This window comes from Saccoglossus kowalevskii, chromosome 21, assembly GCF_978046115.1.
Source record: "Saccoglossus kowalevskii chromosome 21, keSacKowa6.1, whole genome shotgun sequence".
Taxonomy (NCBI): domain Eukaryota; kingdom Metazoa; phylum Hemichordata; class Enteropneusta; family Harrimaniidae; genus Saccoglossus; species Saccoglossus kowalevskii.
The window spans coordinates 3,486,084-3,502,721 of NC_140661.1; the positions used below are offsets into that span (position 1 = coordinate 3,486,084).

The 16,638-nt window shown below is 33.1% G+C and overlaps 1 protein-coding gene across 1 annotated transcript in view; it reads left to right on the top strand.

Annotated features, from left to right (window-relative positions):
* LOC144359896 (uncharacterized) overlaps positions 1–15,718 on the top strand; it is a 31,177-nt gene extending 15,459 nt beyond the window's left edge. The window contains exons 16-36 of the mRNA XM_085495395.1: positions 498–706; positions 1,201–1,285; positions 1,410–1,610; positions 1,794–1,910; positions 2,205–2,486; positions 3,093–3,242; positions 3,668–3,849; positions 3,978–4,158; positions 5,304–5,444; positions 5,891–6,145; positions 7,702–7,953; positions 8,192–8,317; positions 9,506–9,628; positions 11,929–12,105; positions 12,574–12,690; positions 13,229–13,369; positions 14,061–14,192; positions 14,310–14,444; positions 15,144–15,269; positions 15,383–15,502; positions 15,588–15,718. Coding sequence (XP_085351521.1) covers positions 498–706; positions 1,201–1,285; positions 1,410–1,610; positions 1,794–1,910; positions 2,205–2,486; positions 3,093–3,242; positions 3,668–3,849; positions 3,978–4,158; positions 5,304–5,444; positions 5,891–6,145; positions 7,702–7,953; positions 8,192–8,317; positions 9,506–9,628; positions 11,929–12,105; positions 12,574–12,690; positions 13,229–13,369; positions 14,061–14,192; positions 14,310–14,444; positions 15,144–15,269; positions 15,383–15,502; positions 15,588–15,718 — 3,383 coding nt within the window. The remainder of the gene's footprint in view (positions 1–497; positions 707–1,200; positions 1,286–1,409; positions 1,611–1,793; positions 1,911–2,204; positions 2,487–3,092; positions 3,243–3,667; positions 3,850–3,977; positions 4,159–5,303; positions 5,445–5,890; positions 6,146–7,701; positions 7,954–8,191; positions 8,318–9,505; positions 9,629–11,928; positions 12,106–12,573; positions 12,691–13,228; positions 13,370–14,060; positions 14,193–14,309; positions 14,445–15,143; positions 15,270–15,382; positions 15,503–15,587) is intronic.
* Positions 15,719–16,638: the final 920 nt, after the last annotated feature.

Genomic DNA, 16,638 nt, shown 5'->3' on the forward strand with positions numbered 1-16,638 from the left:
AAAATAACATGTTAGTATCAGGTAATAATACTCTGAGATTTATACGAGGATACCGCAAAGTATGCACAAGTACAGCAGGAGTATTGTCGTACACATATTATCTTTGTGCATACTTTGCGGTATCCTCATTATATCCTTATTATTATTATACATTTTTGTGAACCAACCACTTGATGTAGGAAGCCCAGATCGGAGCAAAATGATGAAAAGTATTAGAACGTTTTTGCCATGATCTTCGTTTTCAAACGCATCCACCGTCTTGGAAATATCGCAAAATCGTTCCATATTTGATATAGCCATTTCCTAATATGGTAGTATGCCGATACAGTGCGATACTACACAACTGCGGAACGCTGCGGCAGTACATTGACAGATGTATAATATTATACTGGTCGGAAATATTTTGCATTTTCTAAACACTTTCGGCAGAATACCAACATATATTAGTATATTTCTTTTTCCAGAAGCAAACTATTTACTCTAATGTTTGTTTTTAGGATGGATGATTGGAGATCCTCATTTTACGACTCTAGATGGCGTTTCATACACGTTCAATGGTTTTGGGGAATATACATTGGCTACAGTTGATAATGGTTTCTTCAGACTTCAAGGTAGGACAGCTAAAGCCTTGGACGAGGATGGAAATCCTGTAGATCATGCTACAGTTTTTATAGCATTCGCTGCCAAAGAATCCTCTTCATCCACGGTAAGTGTTAAATCCCACGGGTGGAATTGCAACAAAGATGCTTTCTAAAATTGCAGGAAGAACTCTTTGTTTATACTTAGAAGAACATACCGGTAAATAAACATAAATAAAAAGCATGTGCACAATATTTCTTTATTCAGTTTTAATACTGTGAATTTCATGAAGGGTTTAATTTGTTTCAAATATAATATATTTATGAATGTTTTATAAATATTGAATGACTGTTGTTGGCTATAACTAGACCAATCACAATGCGTTTAGAGTAGAGTCAATCCAGCTAATGGCTGACGGAAACTCACAAAGAATCATGGGTAATGGGAGTTACCAAATAGCTTAGATAGTCAATGAAAGTGTCTTCTGTTGATTTAGATGGAGCACGAGGATATTTTGTAAATATTTTATAAATTACTATCGAAAGTCGTCCATGCCTTATGAAATTTACTGTATGGTACAACCCACAGTAATTGATCAATACAATTTATTTGATATGCCAGGTCCAAGTAGAAACAAATGAAGACGGGACTGAGTATATCGTGAAGATTGATGGCATAACATTCGACAAATCGTTACTTAGTGAATGTGAGAAAAACGTTTGTATAGAACTAATTTATTCCTTCATGGCGTCATTTTTTATCTATGTACATTTAATTTTATTACTGATTATTGCTACAATAAAGCTAATAATGCATAACTTGTCACATAGACCCATATGGAGTGAATATGACAGATGTAGTAATATCTTCAAAACCGTCAACATCCACCACAAGCACTAATGAGAAGAACCGTCTGGTGGCATCCTTCTCATCCGGCATATCTATATCTATTGGCTTAGCCGAAGGAATGTTAGATGTTATATTTTCAGCTCCTCCAGAAAAATTCCTTGGAAAAGTGCATGGACTATTAGGTATGCACAACCATTGTTATATCTCTATTCATGTTTACACATTAGTAAAATTCAGCAATCCATGAACCAATTTGTTGATTCCCTGGCAAGTAATAACTTGTGTAACATATGTATGTGTTATATTGCCCCTGACTACATTATGTAAAATACCAACACAATAAAGTTGTTATGTTTGTTACCAAGGTTACTGGGATGATGATCCTAGCAATGATTTTGTTCTTCCCGATGGTTCCAGTTTGAATCCAACAAAGGAAGATGGAAACTTCACTGACAGAGACTATTTCCGATTCGGACAGAAATGTAAGTAGGATTTACTGATTACATTTCAAATTAAATTTATTTTAGGTCAATTAAATTTTATTTATTTATTTATTTATTTATTTATTTATTTATTTATTTATTTATTTATTTATTTATTTAATTAATTAATTATTTATTTATTTATTTATTTATTTATTTATTTATTTATTTATTTATTTATTTATTTATTTATTTATTTATTTATCTATCTATCTATTTATCTATTTATTGTTCGTTCGTTCGTTCGTTCGTTCGTTCGTTTATTCATTTATTTTATTCATTCATTCATTCCAGGGAATGTATCTTCCGCAGAAGAGTCTCTCTTTACATATGCGAGTGGTACATCCTGGGAAGATTACCAACATTTAGATTTCATGCCTAAATTCCTGGATGAACTAATTGAACAATATGAAACCTCGACTGATTCTGCTGATAAAGCTTTTATACAGCAAGCACGAATTAACTGTGGCGATAACCAAGAATGCCTTTTTGACACGTTAGCAACTGGAAGAGAAGATATTGGTATTCTTACTAAAAACACAACTACACAGATAGGCAGTCAAGTCAGTGATTTAGGTAAGTACTATTGGTACAAGTTACAAGTTCAGAAAACACTGAATCTTGCATAACACACTCAATCAAATATTCTTCATGTCATCTTTTAAAAACAAAATTAAAATTATAAAAAATTATAAAAAAAAAAACTAAATATGTGATACAATGAGTTCAGACAGTTGCCAGATGAATCTATCATGTCTGAATGTTCTCGTTTTATACAAATTAAAATGTGCTATATCTAGCTAGATCCCTTGTGTCATGTCATACGATTCTACGCAGTCTTTGAGTGTCACTCAGGAGTATACTGTATTGAGTTTAACCCATATATAATAGATTAGAATTGATGAATAGGGTCAATACAAATATAGGAAATCAAACCTTCATAATAATGGAATCAGATTTCATAATAATTAAAAAGGGTTTGATAATAAGTGGTCGGTAATAATAAGAACAGGTTTGGTATTAATTAAGTAAAATGAATAATCACAATTTCAAACAATGAACAATCCGGTTGCAATGTAACTTCACCCTACATAATTTTGTGTTTCGAAAGTATACTGTAAATTTACATGCAATGTATTCACTAATATTGTATAACTAATAAATTAATCAATTTCTCAACAGCAAACTTCCCACCAAATATCACGGGTGAAGGTCTAATAGAAGCAGAAGTTGGTAAACAAATCATAGTGGAGCTCAATGCAACAGATCCCAATGGTGATGACGTTGTCTATGCCTTATTAGAAACCATACCCGGTGCTCAAATCTACCAAAGTGAGTTGCGCCTTTTATAAGTTATCATATTCCAAGCACTAAAGGTGGTGTTTATACAAACATGGCTTATATCACTTCATGTTCTTTCCAAAAGTATGGTGCAAGTATCTGCAAATTCTCTCTAATGTTCTTATAAATATTAAAGCGGGGGAGAACGCGTCAGATGACCATAGCGTGCCCTTGTTTACAAACAAGCGTCTACCCATGAGCCTTAGCGTTTTTAGCGTGTGTTGTTATCGTCGCATACGACTCAATTCCCACGCGTGCGCAGGTGACGACCCTCCCGCTTTGAGTTAATGTTGAACCAGGTTTGTTGAAATATTGCTTCACAGTTACCCTAATTTTTGAAGACAGTCGTAACTTTGCAATCAGAATCAGAATTGCATTACTATGAAAGGTTACACTATTTGTTTATTACTATGTAGATGGAAGTTTTGTCTGGACGCCAGAGAATACTGTCAAGGTGAATTTATCATTTATTGCATCAGATGGATCTGCAAGTTCAGCTCTAAATCCTATAGTTAAACTATGTGAATGTAAAAATAATGGCACTTGTAATTATAATACAACAGTTCAAGGTTCTGATATTAATAATGACAAGTTTGCGGTAAGTTGTTTTTATTAATGTGAATAATTGCAGTGTGTATGTTTTACAATGAATACACTCAGGATAGTACTCATCATAACAGCTCACATGTACAGATAAGAGAATGAATGAATGTATTCTTCCTGTAGGTTGTCACATGTAGTTGTAAACCTGGCTACACAGGAGATTTTTGTGGAGAAGATTACGATGCCTGCCAAGATGATCCATGCTACCCTGGAGTTGAATGTACTGATCTGCCGCCACCTTCTGAGGTAGCTGAGTGTGGACCATGTCCAACCGGTCTTCGTGGCAATGGAACAAAATGTTTTGGTAAGAATGTATATGCTCTTTTGATAGAACTGGTATGGTAACCCACCAACTAGTTAGCTCTGCTGTCATCATAGATGACAGAACGGAATTGTTCATACAGGTGATTGTCAACAATTTTTAGTGAATAGTGTCATAATTGTTTGTAAAAATGCTATTTTTTCTTTAATAATAATGATAATTTTTATTGCATTTTATTGTCTTCAGCAATAAAGTAATAAGAGAAAGATTTTATAATAGCTTAGTTTATAATTAGATAAAATAACAGTAATAGTGCCTAGTTCTTGATATCTGCAAGTTCAATTGATTTGATGCTTGATATATTTATACATGTACATTGAATGAACCAAGGTCATTGATGACTCCAAAACTTGTACTCTATTAAATGTATCCTTATCAATGATATGATCTGAACACAGGGCTTGATACACTAAATTAGTAAATAAATAAATGTTAACAAAGTGAAGGTTATTTGTTTCGCCACTATGTTATGATCTGAGCATGTACTTATTATTGCTAGACTGTGCAGGGATTGTGTCAACATTTTCGTGTAGTGAATAGCGATTTTAAATTGACAATATATTTTGTAAATATTTATAAATATTATAAATGGGGGTCCGGGAATCAGAGGCAGCGGCACGAAATTTTTAAATCCAGACCCTCTGAAACGCTATTTCCTGCATTTTGAGGGGCAAATTTTGCTGACACAAAGGGTTTCAGCTTGATTTTGAAAGGGCGACGCCCCAAAAAAATTTTTTGAGGGGGCGACCGCCCCTCTGCCCCCTGTGCCACCACCACTGAATATGGTGTTGTGGTTATTAAACATCTGTGAAATATTTGGTTAGTTATTTGTGTCCAAGTAATTCTAAGACCCCACTCTGTTCGCTTTGTTTTGTGCACCAATATTTATTTGTAAAACCTGTTTTGACAGTGTATTTTAATGTGCCTTGTATTGACATGGACAAATTATCCTCAAAGTATTTCATGGAAAATAGTATGAACACACCAAGATAATAACAGCATACCTCCATACTGAGCAACGTGTTAGTAGAACTGAATGAAACTAATCTAAGTAATAATTAGGAATCGTACCATATTTCCTGGAATATTATAATTACAGATGTTAAACAAGCTTTCTCTTTTTGAAGATTTTGACGAATGTTCGGAAGGCCGTGCTGACGACAATTCAACTACGTTCTGTGAACAAGGATGTGAAAATACGCTGTTGAGTTACCTATGTCGATGTTATGAGGGATATCGTTTAAATGAAGACAAGAAATCATGTGACGGTGAGTTCAACAACTAATTTTATACTATAACATTGTTAAATGTTTTTAGCTTTTCTGTCATTGTAGGCAGATGACGTAGATGACAGAGCGGAGTTGTTCATGTAGATGATTTCAGTCGTCTTTTCGTCTGTCCGTCGTCCTTCAATAATTACATTTTTTACTTCTTCTTAAAAACTACCAGCTCAATTGCTTTCATATTTGATATGTAGGTACCTTGGGTGATCCTCTGCCAGATTTGTTCTATTCGTGGCGATATCTTCACTTTTATGTTTGTGTTTATCAAATAATTTTGTCTTTTTTGGTAAAAATAATATGTTCTTTTAGGTCGTTTGTTTTTAATGAATATTTTGTTATATCTATTTTGTTATCAACATTGATTGTTATTGGTAATGTAAGTTTTCTTATCAACATTGCTAAATGTTATTTTTTGCTTTTCTATACTGAAGACATTGACGAATGTGACCAGGCAGAAGATAACTGTGACGACAGAGCAGAATGTATCAATACGATGGGTGGATTCAACTGTACATGTAATGTTGGATATGATGACATTATGGGAGATGGTACACTGTGTGTAGATGCTGATGAATGTATAAACAGTCCCTGTGGTCTGAATTCTCAATGTACAAATTTGGTAGGGTCATTCAAATGTACATGTCTACAAGGTTATGAACTCAGCCAGGATAATCACAACTGCACAGGTATGTTGTTTATTTAGATTATTTTTATAGGTGAATCCATTTTCTAATGTTCGTTTGATTGATGAATTATTGTTATATTATAATGAAATCGGTAACAATTATAACAACACTGGTTTATATCAGGATGTGATAGTGAACTTGATAAGCTAAGCTAAATTCATTGAATCACATTTATTTGTTATTAGAAGACTACCTGGCATAAACACATTACAATCAACATAATACCTTACAATCTATTACGGGTAGCTGTAATTCTCAAATTTAAAACAACATTTCCAAAGTTTTGTTAAAATAGTCAAACCCTGTTGTACATAACCAAGACAATTTCCAATAGTATAAATAAATAGTTATATTTAGGAGTTTCTGGTGACAAATTGATGTGACTACATAGAGATGAATAATCACAGGCTGAATATGTTATATTGGTTTAGGTGCTGGCACAGGGGTGGCATATTGTTTCGTAAACCTACATTGCAAAATAGTCCGCAAAATGGCTAACCATATTCAATTGAATGAACTTTCAACTCGGTGTCATATCTTATAGTACCAGGTTATACCATTGTCATTGCGGTCATCAACTACTCATAGGGGGATTTAGCAAAGAAAGTCGTTTCACTTGCTAACAAACTGTAAAAATATTTTGCCATTTATATATTAATTTCAGTTTCTTTATACAATGTTGTTAATTATATTGTTGAAGTATGTAGTGAACAAAATAAATATGTTTGCCGACGTCTACATTGCTATGTAAAAGTGGTATGGTCCGCTGGTCAGCCCTTTCACGGGTACTTTTTTTCGGACATTTAAATTTTTCGCGGTTTACCGAGTATCTCCATTTATATTCTCCTGTATCCGCTTCAGTAACTACAATTTTCACACCTTCGTAACCTTTCGTGTTTTCCCGTTTGTATTCCACATTGCACCCCCTATGATAATGGCGTGATTCGGTGTGTTGAAATCTGAAACCAAAATTAAAAATTCATTCAGCTGAACGGTTAGCTGGTTTGCTAACTATATTTAAATGTACGTTTTTATGAGGCATTATGGCACGGACAAAAGCCAAACAAATTTGTATTGAATACATTAAATGTTTGTAATTACAAATAACTGTATTGAATACATTAAATGTTTGTAATTACAAATAATTGTTCATATCTCGCTTATGAAACAATTTTCAAACTAGCTCATTATTAGTCAGATGAACAAGTTTAGATGTACAAAGATGTACCACCAGGCGTTCTCGCCATATTCTTCAATATTTCTGAAAATGAAATCTAATTTTGTAGCCAACAGACAAATATTGAGTCAATTTTTAGTTTTTACTCAAAAATACAATATTTGTTCTATTTATTTAAGGAACAATTTTCAAACGGGACTATTTTATGAATTTGTAATGAAAAGAGGGAACTGGTGATGTAAAGGTTATTTATATTTAAAGTTGACTTAGGAAAAGCCAGTGTTCTATATGCTTTTGTTTATGCAGTTAAAGTCTCATAGTGCAGTTTACTGAAAAATGTAATGGTAAGATTTCTGATTATGTCATTTTAATATTGCAGATATAAATGAATGTGAACGACACTCTGACAACTGTGACATACACGCCACATGTAATAACATTGAAGGATCATTTAGATGTATCTGTGACACTGGTTGGACTGGTAACGGCACTTCGTGTAGTGACGTAAAAGAATGTAGTGGTATTACGTCAAATGATTGCCATCTTCAATGTGCAACTTGTGAAGAAATGGAAGGAAGTTATTCATGTATGTGTAATAATGGATTCTTTGGAGATGGTCGCAATTGTACAGGTAAATATTCCATCAATAACAGGTATAGAATGGAAACGTTCAGAACTGTACAACAACGGATAAGTTTGGAAACAATCCTAACTGTACAGGAAATATTCTTATCAACAAATATCAACAAGTTACTGATACAATATGTGGAATTTTTGTAACGATATTTAGATGAACATGTTAGTTGCTCTTTATTTATTTATTTATTTATTTATTTATTTATTTATTTATTTATTTATTATATACACAGACACCAACGAGTGTGAGACTGGGAATAACGACTGTGCCAAAGAGGGCGCTGTGTGTACCAATACACTCGGTAGTTACCATTGTCAGTGTGGAGAGGGATACAGTGGTAATGGCAGTGTGTGCACAGGTAAATTTTACTGTCATTATATCTGTTTGATTATGTCGACTAAAGTAACGACTAAAAATAAATAACATAATAACAAATCTAAATCACACAAATTGGTCCAGCAGCATACAGAACTTATGCACTTAACAATTTGTGTAAGGATACGAAATAATGGTAACCCACATGTTATTATTTAAATAAGGTCACCCTTATGGTGAGAATTAGCGATATACCAAGCACAACAATGAATAAAATTACTTTGTGAAATATGTATTTCTTCAGTTCAGTGTTTAAATAATTGTAGCCTTTAAAAAAATAACATTAACTATAAAAATACTGGTGTAATTATGTGATGTTCCAGAAGTTATAACCAGAAGATGTTTCCTAAAGAAATGGTATTTTGTAAATATTGTCATGAATTAGTTTTCGCGTATCTGTTGACTGACTTATTTAGCTGATTACTAGTGAATGGCTGTGTTATATCTGTCATCATTTAGGCTCATGCGAGGTCCTGGACGGAACTTGATTCAGTGATTTGGAACTAATTACGATATAACCGTCGCTATCCGGGCTACTATTTCTGACAGTTGGTATTCGCAGTTACTAATATAGTGAACGATTTATCAAAAGATATGACGTGTCCAGTACTTAGTGTGATTGGCTATGTGCAAGTTGAATATGTGAAGGCCACGCCTTAGAGTCTTTTAACTGCTTTGTAATTGGTTAAGGTTTTGAAAGTGAAAAAAGGAGTTTTAGTTGGTCTTGGCGAGAACACCACAAGAGACGCCGCCTTGGGTCAGCCTTGCGATAGTCTTGGGGACTTTTCCTCAGGGCGCTGTGTCTTATAGAGTATTCGACTGACCGACTAAAGACGAGAGTTGATACGTATTTCGTTGTGTGCGTCTATTTGACTGTAAAGCTTAAGCGACTTTCCCGGTTCTGTATCTCAAGCAAACGTGTATAGAGACAGAGACGAGATATTCCCCCTTGACACATGTGGGAGAACCACGACCTCAGAGGAGAAGAATTTCCCCCTCATAATATATTGATAGACCAGAGACGGGTATAAACATTGGTTATTTCTATTTGCAGATACTTTGAATCATTTATAGTATGTATGAATATGATTAATTATTTACAAAGTGAAGGTGGATGTGGTATTCAACTTATGTTGTAAACAATAAACTGCTCACTAATCTGTTTCCATAGATGTCGATGAGTGTGATGAAGACAAAGACAACTGTGATGTTAATGCTGATTGTACAAATCAACAAGGATCGTTTCGTTGTAACTGTAGAGAGGGTTATGCTGGCGATGGTACAACATGTACAGGTAAACATTTGTAGTATTAGTATAGTTATTTACACGATTGTGTCTTTCTAGCACTGTGGCAGCTATACTATGTGTAATACAGATATATATAGGGACGTTTAGACAATATAAATTACAACTAGAGCTACAATAGACGGCTACATGTGTACGAGGGTCTTGTTAAAATATATTGCCGCTATATATCTAAATAACATCTAGAGCTAGAACAGGCAGCCACATGTGAACCCCGCGTACATATGTGGCCGCCTGTTCTAGCTCTAGATGATACTAGTATATTGAAATATGCATGATAGCAATCATTGTTGTAACATCTTATTTAATAAATAGACGGGATTATAACAGCGCAGAATACATGCGACTGTTGTATTGTAAATATTAATTTCGATAACATAGACATCTAGCACTTTGGGAAAGTAAGCAAATGCTACATTCCACGTTCGTCTCAGCCGCAACGGCAGACAACATGGTGGCGCTGATTAACTTCTACTTCAACCCCTTACACATACTTATTTAAGAGAGTCCGTCGCTCATGTTTTCCCCAAAATAATTATTGTTGTTCGACTTAAAGGCCGAACTAATACAACCATTTAGTGTATTACCTTCCACGTGTTTAAGGCCACGTGTTACAATGCAATGCAAGTCAAAGTATATTATATGATTCATAATTTGGAAATTTCTATTATTGTTCGCACTTCATTTTACCTGGAATATAATAGTATTGATAACAAAGCGGCAATACGACAATAGAAATAAAACATTTGTTATTTGAACCAAATTATTATTGTCTGACTTAAAGGCGGAACTATTGCCTGGAAACAATGAATGTGTATTTTTCTTCCACATGTGTGGCAGATTTGTGTAAAAACGTATAAGTTAACGTTTGTGCAAGGTGTCGGGTAACAATTTACCCCTGTAATGTAACTAAATAGCAAACTAAATAGCGGCAATTGCGCCCGAAAAATAATAAGTCACAACACATTATTTCTAAATAGCGCCGTAGTTATAATTATAATTTAGATCGTCTAAATAGCTAACTTAATAGCGACACAGTTTATATTTTAGATCATCCAAATAGCGGCAATTGCACCCGAAAATTATTACCTTCAAACCCAAGAAGCCATTTCGGTTTCTAATTCGTAATCTAGAACATGTAAATTTAGAAATAGATTTCGATATTTATAATTTAGCTTTCTAAATTTGAATCTAAACTTTATAAATTGGCTATTACACAATCTTTTACTTATCTTCTACACTAACGCTGATATGCAAAATACGTGCTAGCCAGCATTATCAAATTGAAGGTACATGAAACAGACCCAGAAGCCTGCCGACTAAACTCTGCAATATGGTTGTCAGTACATATCATAACAAAAACAATAGTTCTATAGATATTAGAATTATGTATAATAATGAAGTCACATGACTATTATCTGATAAAACTGTCACATATCTTGTCTGATGCCTTCATTATAGCACTGAGTGCATGTCCATATCTGCAGCTGTTTGTGAAATAAGTGTTTTTATATTAATGAGATAACATGATCATATTATGGTCGTTTTAGTCATTTCTAGTTTGATTGATGCCTTCATTATCGCTCTTGTTGCATGTCTGTATCTGACGTCACGTGATTTTAAATCTCTGGTCCGTTTTTATCCCTAAACTAAACACTTCAGTGGAGTATGAATCAAGTCTCATTAAAGTATGAGTGCATGGTTATTAATATACCTGTGAAGATAGAAATGTATTAATTTATGCAAATTAGATTATTAATATGCACACATTTCAACCGAAATCTAAGCAAGTCTGCACATTGCTCCAATCACTTATCCGTCAAGTAACATTGCAATGATGAGTTCTTATCAATGGAAAATTAATTTGCTGAATATTATGCAAATTAGGTAATTTGTATGCACAGATATCCTTTGCAAACTAAAATTGTCTGCACATGTTCCAAGTTTTATTAAAATGTCATGATTAATTCACGAGGAAATTATAAAATTTACTAAATATTAGGCAAATATGATAATCAGGTCTGGGCATCGTCTAATTGGTATTTGATGATGGACCACACATATATACCCGGAACATACATGCACACACACACACACATATATATATATATATATACAGAGACAGGGAACTCGTAAGGACTCATATTATGTACTTGACATACGGAAGCATTCTGTAATGTGATTTATGTAAAACCGAGTATTACTTCACAGACAAAATAGAACAATAAGTTGAGATATAACTAATGTGTATCTATATTTCATTTAATTATCTACTCATTTTTATTAAGATATTGATGAATGCAGAATACCTGGCAGAGCTGGTTGTCACCAGGAGGCGACTTGTTTGAATAGTCAAGGTAGTTTCCTGTGTCAGTGTAATGCAGGCTATAATGGCACTGGAATATCCTGTACTGGTATGTTTTCTTCTGTTTTGTTTTCTTCTGTTTTGTTTTGTTCTGTTCTGTTCTGATAGAAAATCAGATAGCTCAATAGAAAAAATACATTTTTATTTAAATGGAAGACACTTAAAATCTGTAAAAAGAATCCGTTTATTGGCTATTGTTGTCTCTAATGCTGTTAATGAAATGAATGACTGCTTTTAATGTTTGTCTACAATTTGCATTTATGATGTAAATATGTTTGTCTTTGTTTTGTAACAATTTTCTGGGAATAGAATTTGTACAGTTTCTTTCTTTTTTCCATATATAATTTACATTCTGTAAACAAATACAGTTCTTTTTCTAATTGGTTGTAGTGATTGCATTTCCTTTGTTCATTGCAAACTTGTAACTTTGATGTCTACTTTGAATTCTATGTGTCCTAAGTCTAATTTTAGCAGCAATATAATAATAATCGTATCATTAAACAGATTAGAGGTTGAGAGTTTCCCTCGCTGATTGATGGTAATCGTGTTGATTATAATTAATTTGTAGACATCAACGAATGTGACATGGACATATGTGAACACTATTGTAAGAATTTTGATGGTACATATGTATGTTCATGTCAGACTGGGTTTGTGCTGCTTGCAGATGGTATTCACTGTAACGGTTAGTGTTTTATTAATTTATATGACGTAACTGAGCACTGTGTATTGAACATTGTTCTATCAGCAGACTATGTATGTATTCAATGTTTGTTGTATGAAAAGCAGAGTTTATTCTTGATTATGATATTGCGTGTGTGGTTTATTTTTTAATTAAATAAATTGATGAAAAAGACATGAACTATATATATATATATATGTATTTGTAGAATTTTGATACACGTCTTAGTGTTTTGATTAAGTGTATGTTGTCAATCAGGGAACATTTCATCATGGTACGCAGACAGTGTTGTCACTTGCATTAAACATATTTAATAAATAAATGTATAATTCATATTGTATTCCATTGGTTGGAAACACACTACGCATGATGGCAGATATAAATGTACGTTTTTGTACAAAGCAAGGGATGCTGGGAACCAGTGAATTGACTCTGAAGTGTGAAATTTATATGATTGTTGTCAAATTTAACCGATGGGTTGTGTTCTAGATACTAAAATTATAATACATTTCTAATGTTTAAAATATCAAACATTTTACAGCATCCAATGAGTGTTTGTTTCAAACCGATAACTGTTCACAAATATGCATAGACCTCGAGCAAACTGTTGAGAATCCAGAGCCATACATGTGTCAATGTGAAGAAGGTTTTTATCTTGATGTTGATAACGTAACCTGTATAGGTGAGTATATGTCTAGAACCAGATCCTGGACCTGTGTTGTGTGATTTTCTTCAAACTTGGCTGGAAGAGTAACCATTACTGGAACCCGGTTCATGCACGTCAATTTGATATGTAAAGTGTACTCAAGATAGATGACTAAATCCATCACTCAAGTACTGCAATATCATATTCTTTCTGCACATGCACAATTATTGAAGCTACGAAACAGCAATGTAAAGGATTTCACTATGCACATGTCTATAAGCTAAATTATCCTTACACTAATCGTGGTTTACAGATGAACACATGTCAAATGGATTATGTGGTTTGGTCGTTTTATGAGTCACAGTGACTATGAATGGAAATGTATACCAATAATCAGTGCCCGTATGTTGGCATTTGTTTTCGCGCTATAAACACTATATTATTTACTGTTAATTGCATAACGTACATCAACAGAGTGGGGCTGCCATCCGGGACAGATTTTTGGTCTCCTGTAACATTCTACATCACTAATCCATGGTCTATACCATTAAATACAAAACAGGAACATTGCAAAATAACCAAGTCTCATAAATAAAACAATAGTATTGTATTCTTCTATATTAATAAATTTAGTTTCTCAAGTAGCTGTCAGAATTAGTGGAAATATGTTGATTGTGCAAATATTCACAACAAATATGAAGTTTACAACTCTCATTTCTTTCCACAGCAAATAATACATGTTCCAATGGAACACAATGCATCAATGCAACCTGCTACGCCAACAACAATGGTACTGAGGAAAAGTGTATGTGCTTGAAAGGATATAAACATGATGATAATAACGATACTGTTTGTGTTCGTAAGTACAGTACTGATCGTCTAAATATAAAAAAAATTGTCTGAATTTAATTATCACGAAGAAGCCATGTGACATTATGTATATGTTTTCACTCTTATTATTGTGTTCTTTACACAGCAATTAATGAATGTACTACAGATATCGATGCCTATATTGAATACTGTGACCATGGCTGTGTTGACATAACACCAGGATATGATTGTACTTGTCACTATGGTTACCTACTGAATGATGATCTTAGGACATGTTCAGGTAATAAAATATTGCTGTATAGAACGCCACACTGTGACGTCATTTGTTTACATTTTTGATTTATAAGTGCATGCGAATGTCTGATAACAAATATCACTCACTGATCAACACTAATTCACAATCTACTGTGATAACGTTGTCTATAATTTGTTTTATTAATTCGAACACGTATATTTAATAACAGAACTAGCGAACAACACCATTATTTTATCTTACGGTGTGAACAACCGGTTTATGCCATCCAGTTTATTCGCATACACGTAAACAACTATAATGAGTATAAGGGAATAAAGGTTAAAGAATTTCTCAAAACATCTTTCATTCTTACTCCAACTATTCTTTCTATATATAAACATTACCATCCATGTAGATTGTTGATATAAGTGAGTGTGAACACATTGAATTCTTTTTTATCCACGTCTCAAATGTAAGTTAAGCCCATGACGTCACTTGTATCCGCCAATCATAACTCTACAAATATGAGATGACGTCATTATCATGTCATAACTAATAAATTAATTCAAATTGATGCTTATTAACAGATGTATAAAGGCTCAGTTACAGATCGGGTTAACTATAAAGCTATTTGTTCTCCAGGATATTTTTGACTATTAGATTTATATGTGTTACATGTCATATACTTATATAATGTAACAGATTTAGATGTGTTATATGTCATATACTTATATAATGTTATAGATTTAGATGAGTGTGAGACTGGTACTCACAACTGTTCTCAAGAATCTGAACTATGTGTAAATGAAATTGGTGACTTCCAATGTATATGTAGTGATGGTTATTTGAACACAAGTACAGGATGTAAAGGTATGTGATTTTTGAATGTTAATATATCAAAGTTAGTTTACCCCATGTTATGTTTGACTGAGAAATTATTATTATTATTCATTTATGCCAAATAATAATAATTCATTTTACAGATATCAATGAATGTAATAATAATGGTACATGTGATGACAACGCCAAATGCACAAACACGAATGGGTCATATATTTGTGAATGTACAACTGGCTATACTGGCGATGGAGTATTCTGTGTCGGTTAGTATACTTTACTTCATTACTACATGAAATTGTAATATATAGCAGAATTATTTTTTCATTTCTTTTATTTTGTTTTTCCTAGATGAAAATGAATGTAACAATGATGATGGTATATGTGGATTACATTCAGTTTGTACAAACACGGATGGGGCGTATAATTGTTCATGTCAAAAAGGATATGAAAAAGAAAACGGGAATTGTACAGGTAGATAACAATCATTTGTATTTATTGTCAGTATAATTTGTGATATGAGTTATGTGGTTATTGTAAGTGTATGCAACCTGTACGGCGATATGCAATGAAGATCTAGAAAAAAAGTGAATTGTCAGCTCTGCTAGTGTCAAGATATTACAATCTGTGTCAATCGTATTTCTACAGTATTTCTATATATGCTAACCAAGACGATCACTAATTTGTCAGAATCTCTCAAATCACATAACTTTATACATTTACTTCTGATGCATATGAGGCCTTAGTCATGTAACACACAACTTGTGTGGTAGCTTATTACTAATTACTGTACATTTCAAAACTTATCCCTTAAGTGAGAAAGTCAATTTCAGTCACCATCCACAAAATTAACAATTTTAGATCAAATTATTAAAACCAACGTCATATTTTCCTTGTTTGTTCCAAAATTAAGAAAAGGAAGGAAAATTAAGGAAACAATTTGTACGCAACAGGTTAACTAATTTAATCAGTTCACAAGTCTATGTTATCAATCTTTTTTTTCCAGATATGGACGAATGTGACAAAGAAGCAGATAATAATTGTCATAAGCAACATGGTGAATGCGTCAATACTGATGGTTCATATTTATGTATATGTATCAAAGGATATACTGGAGATGGCTTCAATTGCTTTGGTAAAACATTGATACGATAAGCATTACAAGTGATACGCCAACTGGCGATGATTTAGTGACATTATTGTATAAATAGAACATTTCCATTACGATTTGATATTGGATTCTTTGAACGAGTATAGTATTTCCCAAGCCTTATAGCTGATACTTTCCATATACTCGATATTAAAGTATAGTATAATATCATGACACATATGTGAAGTGGACATTGTTCGTCCCTAATGATGAATTAATAAGTAATTATTTAAACGTTATTACGTACATCAT